At 34.7% G+C, this 9,235-nt stretch overlaps 1 protein-coding gene across 1 annotated transcript; it reads left to right on the top strand.

The window, feature by feature from the left end:
• Positions 1-549: 549 nt before the first annotated feature.
• LOC122596616 (mechanosensitive ion channel protein 10-like) lies at positions 550-7,323 on the top strand. Its single transcript, XM_043769227.1, has 6 exons — positions 550-738; positions 3,250-4,603; positions 4,690-4,810; positions 5,591-5,884; positions 6,081-6,283; positions 6,450-7,323. The coding sequence occupies exons 2-6, from the start codon at positions 3,264-3,266 to the stop codon at positions 6,706-6,708; spliced, it is 2,217 nt and encodes a 738-aa protein (XP_043625162.1). The 5' UTR covers positions 550-738; positions 3,250-3,263; the 3' UTR covers positions 6,709-7,323.
• Positions 7,324-9,235: the final 1,912 nt, after the last annotated feature.

The following is a 9,235-nucleotide window of genomic DNA, read 5'->3' as shown; positions in this document are numbered from 1 at the left end:
CAACAAAAACTTGACCCGTGACCCGCCCCGTTAGCCCTTCGGGCGGATCGGTTCGGGTCGGCTCTGAGTCGGGGATTTCAGTTTTTTTTCACATCCCTAATATGACATATCACTCCACTTGTTCAAGGTTGTTAATTTTCCTAAATTTTAAACATGTAAATTAACCAAATATGTGAGGAAATAACACTATACTATTCAATACCCGTCTAGTCAAACTTTCCTTTTATGTTAAAGTATACATAAAATAACTCTCGTTGAATATATCATTTTTTAATTAAAAAATAAACAATGTAAAAGTTGTATAATCTTTTCAAAAAGTTTTGCGAAACGAACTCTAAAAACTTTCCTTACGGTACATTAAATATTTCTACATTTAGCATAAAATTTAAATAGGACTTCATTTAATATATTTTTTCAAATATAAATCATTTCAAAAAACTATCATCAAAGCTCGTTAAATAACTCCAGTAAAAATTAACTACTTCAATGCAGCCACTACGCTTACTAATTTTTAATGTGTAGATCATATTATTTGGTGTACACATAATTGAGCAGATGAGAAGAAATTTTTAAAAAATAAAAATAAGAAAATTGATGGATCATCGATCTACCTAGCTAGTTTTTTCCTATAAAAGATCTTGAAGCATCGATCTCTTAATTTGGACCAACAAATCCTCCCAACTTGTTATATCGAGGGGAGTAGCATTTTCATGTGTTGTGACTAGTGGAGCTGTCACTGTAAGTTTTAATTATATCATCTCCTCCTTTAATTCATCTTCTGTTTTCTAGCCAGCTAGTTACTAAAACAACTACTACAACAAAACGTACAATTAACTTTTGGTTTATCTACTTTAGTTTTCTCTGCTGATCATACTTCGGTCTAGCTTCTTATACTTGACTTAATTAAACACTGATAAATATAGAACTATTTTATATATCTTCATGCTATGATAGACTTCGGTTTGGATATAGATTAGTAAAAAAGATATATGAAATCAGTTCTTATATGCATGCAATATGTATGTCAAAGCAATGCAATAAACCATCAAATATGTTAATGGTTGTATTAATTTAACGCAAATAAAAAATTATACATTTTATATTAAATTTTACCTTCAAATTTTATTGTAAATATAAAGCTATTTTACATATCTACAGACTACAGCCTTAATTAGGGTTAATTAACAAGACCCGTAAACTATATATCATGCGACTAAGTTAATTAATTGTTCATATAAAAAAATTAAAGGAGTAAAAACATGAAGTTAATTATTTGAAATCTATTAGTATAAATTATTCCTACAATTCTCTTTTTTCACTTAACCTTTTTCAATTATTTTTTCCAGAATTATCTTGTAATAATTTTTGATTCCATTTAGAAAAGTAGTGACCTAATAAATATTTAGGAAATTATAACATAACTCCCAAGGTTATGATAGGGGGTGTTTGTTATTACGATTATAAAATAAAATCTGCTTTTTCAAAATATATTATGTATTTTTAAAAATATGCAGGTACAAGCTTCTTTAAAACTGCGTTTTTATAGCCGATAATCACTTTTTCATACAAACACTTTAGATTGTCTGCGTTTAATAAACGTAATAATCAGATAATCACTTTATAACGCAATCCCAAACATCCTCTTAGTTATTACTAGACGTATGTCCATACGATAACACAGTAATAAAGGTAACGGTTACGGTGTGGTGGTGGCAACGATGGGTAGTAGTGGCGGCAGCGGGTGATAACGACAGCGGTGGCGGCATCGACGGTGGTGTTGTGGTTATTAATGTAAAAGTAATTGAATAAAAAGTGATAATGTTGTTATTTTATGGATTGAGGAATTTATGTTGTAAATTATTTCATTAAGGGTATTATAGATATATTATGTGGATACGAGAATAAATAACTTATAATTGATGCATCTAATAATGTGCGTGTTAAGTATATCGTTTATCATTTACCTAAATATATAGAATACTAGTACATAATAGATGTCTATGATTACACTAAACAAATATCAACGCGATGTGATAACATTGGCGGCGATGAGGAGTGGCGGTGGCGATTGATGACGATGGCAAATAATATAAGTTCTGGATGTAAAACGGTATATAGTTATTTTAGAAATAAAGAGGTTATTAAAAGTATAGTGTGTATTCCATAGACTCATGAATAAAAGGGGAAGGGGGATTTGTTTTAAGGAAATGATATATTCTGATAAAAAAAAAATAGTTAAACAATCTTTTTAAAATCAGAGAGGGTGACATGTGGATTCTATTAAAAAAAAATTAATTTTATCATTTGGCAAACAAATGGTGTTTGATAATAATATCAATGTATCCTAGAATGGACTATATCTCAAATGCCAATGATGTCGAGTCTACCTGGTCAAAGGTACTTCCGTTTTACCCAAGGTTCTTGAGTACCATCCTTAGGGATGACAAACTTTGAGTTTTTCCCGCTGAATACTTGTAACAGTCCATCGTTAATATCTTGTTGTCTAGGTATGTAAAACCATTATACTGTGAGAGTTTTCGAACGAAAAAAGAAATTGTCAGATAGTTTTCGCGCCAAAGTTGCTGCCAATTAAATTAAAGAGAATTCGCCAACAACAATAGAAATAACAATGAATACAATCTCTCATTGTTGCTAAAGCAGAATTCCGACCAAAGAGCCTGAACAAAAAGAAGTTGCTATGAGTACCAATGAACTTTAGTTGGAAAGTTTGTCTTCCTACCGGTCAAACTGCTGAGCAAGTTAGGGTTTGCATGTTAATTAGCCTATATATATAGACATATATTGGATGGTTTGTAATCTCTCTTGAATCAATCATTGAATAACAACAATACAATTCTCTTTCTATAATTTAAGAAATAAGAATATACATATGTTATGTGTGTTTTCTAGATGAATCTTTGATTGTTTTTCTTGAACTAATTAAAGCCCAAGAATAATACATATGTATGTTAGTTGGTCAAACAAGGTAAACTGACAAGGATCTCTGATCAGGCTACCCAACAAAGAAAGTTGAGCCTTTGGCTCCGATGCCCCCTGCCTAACCGGTATATTCCAGTGATCGTTTCCTGTGGAGTTTTTTCCTGGTTAGATGTTTACTTAGTGAGGACCGAACAAGTGTCTTTAGAAACCTTGTCGCCTTACCACTAGACCATTTTCAAGATGCTTTAGTCAAGTTAGTTACATTTTTTTGTTTTATGGTTTGAAGTTAATAGTTGAAACTATGTATAGGCTTTTGACTATGGATGAATGCAAATGGTAAAAGTACAAACACAGGGGAAATAAGTATGACTGAGAATAAAAATAGTGGTGAAGTTGTGGTAACGATTTCGGGTGAAGAGAAAGATTTGAGAAATGCAAGAGACATTCCTGAATCACCTCATAGGTTATCAGTTGATTCATATCCTGAAAATGCTCTGTTAATGCCAAGCCCTGATAGGCCTCCCAAGATTCCCAATCCCGAAAACCTAACCAGGCGAAAAACACTTGCAAGGTCGGTTTATTCAAAGCCCAAGTCGAGGTTTGGTGAACAACAAACTTTGATTGATCATAATATGTTTGATGACATGGCTGAAAATGTTGTCCAGACGTTGAACTCACCCGTAAGGGGTCCATTGAATAGGGCCACACCTAGAATGGGAGGAAATAGTCCTACATCATCAGGACCAGCAGGGGGAGTTGATAAGGATGAAGAGATTTACAAGAAGGTGAAGTCACAAAAGACTTTGAAATTTAAGAGGGTCAAGATGAAAGTTCTTCTTGAATGGGTAATATTTTTGTTCCTTGTAGGTTGTTTAGTTGCTAGCTTGACGGTTAAGAGATTAAAGAATGAAATGGTTTGGAGCTTGGAGTTATGGAAATGGGTTGTGCTAATAACGGTGATCATCTGTGGTATGCTAGTCACCAACTGGCTTATGCATTTTATCGTGCTGTTGATAGAACTAAATTTCTTGTTGAAAAAGAAGGTGTTATATTTTGTTCACGGGTTAAAGAAGAGTGTTCAAGTATGTGTTTGGTTCACTGTAGTTCTTATTACATGGGCGTCTTTGTTTGATCGCCAAACTGTTAAAAGATCAAAGACTGCAGACAAAATTTTGAATTACATTACTTGGACTATCGTTGCCTTGTTGGTGGGCGCAATCATGTGGCTTTTAAAGACTTTATTGCTAAAGATTCTAGCTGCATCATTCCATGTCAGCAATTTCTTTGATAGAATTCAAGAATCAATCTTTCTGCAGTATGTTATGTTAACCCTCTCAGGGCCTCCTGTTATGGTCAGGGCGAGTACAAGGGTAAGTCGTCTGATCAGTTTCCATGTGAAAAGGAAGGGGAAAGAGACGAAGACCAAAGAGGTGATTGATGTTGGTAAGCTTCATAAAATGAAGCGAGAAAAAGTGTCTGCATGGACTATGAAGATGTTGGTTGATGTGATATCGAGTTATGGGCTCACCACGTTTTCTGGTGTTATCGAAGAAAGTGCATATGACCGACCAAGTGAATCTGCAGACAATGAGATTACCAACGAAGATGAAGCAATTGCTGCTGCTTATCATATTTTTGGAAATGTTGCTCAGCCTGGTTTTACGTAAGAACCTTTACATCTACAAGATCTATGAATATGTGTACCTTATTCATGATTAAATGATAAATTACTATATACTCATTTTGCAGGTACATTAAAGCTGAAGATTTAGAGAGGTTCATGATCAAGGAGGAGGTTAATGTTGTGTTTCCAATGATTGATGTGGCTGAAAAAGGACATATTGATCGGAAAACTTTAACAGAATGGGTGGTAAGATTCCTTATCCTTCGTATGGTAGCAGAAGACGAGAGGTTAAAGTTTATGTTTCAATTGTTTTTAATTAGTCAAGGATTGAATCAGATGAGTTTTATTTCTTATATAAATGTTCTTTCTTGCGGATGTAATTTGCTGATGTAACCCACTTACATTCATTAGTCACGTACAAAGAGAAAAAAGGGAAATGGTTACTTTCTAGGACTTTTGTCATATATTGACTAAACATTGATCATAGCCTCGCAAATAGAAGAAAACGTAGAGGTGGCAAGGTAGATGGATTAATTATATAGGTCCGGGTCGATATACATCATCTTTAGTACATGTCAAAACGGGACAGTTCAATGTGGTTTGACCTGCAAACACTTTTCTAGTTACCATTTCTTAAAATAAATAAATTATGGTTTTACAAAAACAACTTTATCATATAAATAAATCTAAAGGTTACCCCATTACCCTTTTTAAAAAAAAATTTAATTATGAAGTTGTATATATTAACAATAGACTTTAGGAGACTCTCTGTTAGGATCGATTATGGTTGAATTGAAGCTTTTGTATGTGTATCAATGGACTCGACACTCTCAACCCGTAACACATGTTTGGACTATTTGACTGGTTTCCCTTTACACTACATATTTTGATTAACCATAATAATCGTCTCATTTAGATATCAATGGGTCAACTCTAGCACATCTTAGAAAAAGTGAAAAATGTACTTTGGTGCAGGTGGCATAATATCTGATCCATTCGTGCTACTTTGTCATATATTTCACGCAGGTCAAGGTTTACAATGGTCGTAAAGCTTTGGCACACGCTTTAAGCGACACTAAAACAGCCGTAAAGCAATTGGACAAGCTTGTTACGGTAGTTCTGCTTGTGATATCTGTAGTCGTGTGGCTTCTTTTGACAGAAACTGCTTCCACCAAAGTACTTGTTTTACTATCGTCCCAGCTTGTTGTGGCTGCTTTCATATTTGGCAACACTTGCAAGACAATTTTTGAAGCTATCGTGTTTGTTTTCATAATGCATCCATTTGATGTAGGTGATCGTTGTTGCATTGATGGGGTTCAGGTACCTAGTGTACATTTTCTGTTAATTTAGTCTTTCCTTAACGATTTCCATTTTCGGATACAGTATGTATGAATTGGATTTCCTTACTATATCCCAAAATGGACTGCATAAACAGTCAGTTTGTAAAATTGTTCGAGGGATTGTTTGGGTTAAATTTAAGCTTTTTTTTTAATTTGTCCATTTGTTATGCTGACAGCTGATCGTTGAAGAGATGAATATATTAACAACGGTTTTCTTGAGATATGATAATGAGAAGATATATTATCCAAATTCGGTCTTGTCAACAAAGCCGATCAGCAATTTCAATAGAAGCCCAGATATGGGTGACAATGTGGAATTCTCTATTGATTTCACAACACCATTTGAGAAGATTGGACTTTTAAATGACAAGATAAAGGAGTAAGTTGAGACACAATAGTTTACATGCATTCATCTTGCTTAATTTGTTAATTATAAGAACAGCTTTTTCCTTTGATTTAGCAGAATATAGGCGTATAACCCACTTGTTTCGTGTCAATTAAAATCGATCAGACTGTTATAGGTGGTTGTTATTTATGTTGATCAGGTATTTGGAGAGGAATCCCCAATTATGGTACCCAAATCACAATGTTGTTGTCAAGGAGATTGAAAATGTAAACAAGATAAAGATGGCCCTCTTTTTTACTCATACGATGAACTTTCAAGACTACGGTGAAAAGGTTAAGAGGAGAAGTGAACTGGTTTTGGAGCTAAAGAAGATCTTTGAAGAGCTGAAGATCAAATGCAATCTCCTTCCACAAGATGTTCATCTGCACCATCCGGAAACAATGGCGAAGTCACCTTAAATAGTCTTTAGGCATGGGAAGGGCAATCTCCTTTTCAATGTTGTGGTTTCGTGAGTCTTATAACTTGTCATACCACCTTCTTGTTGGTTCAGTTTAGTGTATATTGCCCACTGTTCTACGTGTGCTGCTCCGAAAAGCATCATGATGTGATCCTCTCGGATCTTTTGTTCTGGTGTACTTTCCTACATTGGTTGGCATGCACGCTTTGGGTGGAATGTGAACAATGCTATTCTTTTGGTAAAGTTGCTTAATTGAGATCGACGATTGGTATTGTTTTGATCATTTTTCTTATTCTTTGGTCTAATGACTCTGCTCGGGATGATGTATTGGGTTGTGCAATGACCATCGACTGCTATCCACGTATGAACATGCTCCTACTCGAAAAAGAGGCTTGAATCACAGACAACTAATTCTCTCTGCCAATATCCGAAAGCGCCTACAATTTAGAAAAGCTGAACTGGTGCGGTATGATCAGACTTGGGCATTAGTCCCATTGAAGCAAAATCAAGACTCGTATATGCTACAAAATAGAATAGCTTTATATGTACATAAATTTTTAAGTAGTAACTATTAGTTTTCAAATATTTATCTATTATTATCATCAAGATTTGAGAACTCGTGACTCAAAATCAAGATTTAGCATGGGGCAGTGTGGGCAACTGCCCCATTCCAATTTTGATACAATTTAAAATTGTCATAACTCCGATGTCACAAAATGATGGTACGTAATAGATGCTTGATTTATACTTGAACTCATTCAAAAGATGTTTGAAAGAGACTACTATATATTCAGGAAACAGATTCATGAGAAGAAGTATATTATATGACTTGTTGCGGGTAGAAAACCAGATTCCTTTCTTTGTTCTTCAAAGTATCTTCGACTTGACACTCGTCGAAATTCAATAAAATAAAATATCTTATTGCTCTGCTCCTTTATCAAATTTTACCTAGATTCCACCCGTTTGACTAAATATTGATAACCAATGCTAATGATGGGTACGACTATAAACACATTACACATCCTTGAGATTTTGCACAAATCTTGTTGGCCTAATTTGTCAGCATGATATGGTTCACCAAAAGGATTATCTAATTCGTTTGTACATGCAGTTGCATCGGGAGGGATGAAATTTAAACCAAATCGAGGTGGAAGTATGGCAATGGCCATTGAACGTGAATTATTTGGGTTTCTCGAAAGCCAACTCTTAAAATGCCACTATTGACTACTGAAGACACGAATGAGCTACTTTGAGGAACCTAACCGCATACGAACAGTTTTATCCTATGGCGGATGGTCATTACTTCACGTCGTTTGCTGTTGCAATGGATATGTTGGTCAATAGTTTACTGATTTTGTCAAGTTGGTTGAGTCAAAAGTCATCCTCAACTGGTTTAGTTCAAATGAAAATACTATAAAAATTATGAAGAGGATATGCAGTGAAGTTTCTTTTCCTGCAAAATGTTCATGTATGAACGGGATTTCAACAATAAGATAATTACCACCAAAGCTAACAGGCCAGGGTTAGCCTAATTAGAGGTGCAACAATCGGTTGACCATAACGGTAGTGGCGGTGGTGGTGGTGGCGGCGACACGTAATGGTAGTGGCGGCGGCGGTGTCGGAAGAGATGGCGATGACAGGTGGTGGGATCAACGGTGGGGACGGCAAGGATGGTGAATGTTAAAGTAATTAATGTTAAGGAGTGAGAGGTTTATGTGCTAAATTATTTTATCAAGGGTAATATAACTTTATTAGGTAGATATGTTTTAATTAGTATAAAAAAAAAGATATTTTGGATTTAAAAGTAATAATTTGAGGAAAAGTGAAAGGAGTTGATGCTTTATTAGTACTAACACGTTACCCGCGCAATGCGGCGATGGTCGTGACAATGCCGTTGTAGTGGGGGGTCGAGTGTTGGTGGTGGAGACGGCGTCGAGTGGTGTGGATAATTGATGTAAATGGTTAATAGAAATATATTAAAGAATAAAGGATTGGTTGTGTAAATTAATCATTAATGTTATGGGGTAGTGTATGTTGAAATATTTTAAGGGGTGCTAAGTGAAAATATTACATATTTTTAACACTTTCATAAATAAAAGGGGCTATTTCTTTTATAATATAGTTTAGATAGATAGATAAATAGTGCATCCGCCACTGCTTCGAATCCCATCTGAGCCTTCATTTCGGTAATTGGATGAACAAGACCGGTTTCAAAACCATGAATAATTTATGAACACCATGTTTTGGACACTATACAATGGGCCAGTCTTAATATGCTAGCGACGGCAAAATAATTGGGCCATATAAGTTGGTCCTATACAGTAAGTTTAGCAAGTTTAGATTAGTCCATTAGCAAACTCTTATTTGTACTAGCCCTCCTAGCTAATCAAGTAACAAGATTCCCATTATTTTATTTAACTTAATAAATCTCTCCACATTAATAATAAATTTTAAATGTGAAATTCCATAAAGAATTTGAATGTAAATACTTTATTATTGCACACACACTAAAAAATGCATTTATATAT

Source organism: Erigeron canadensis, chromosome 4 (assembly GCF_010389155.1).
Source record: "Erigeron canadensis isolate Cc75 chromosome 4, C_canadensis_v1, whole genome shotgun sequence".
Classification (NCBI taxonomy): domain Eukaryota; kingdom Viridiplantae; phylum Streptophyta; class Magnoliopsida; order Asterales; family Asteraceae; genus Erigeron; species Erigeron canadensis.
The sequence above is the reverse complement of the archived record's forward strand: the minus strand, read 5'-3'. Positions and strand labels throughout refer to the sequence as shown.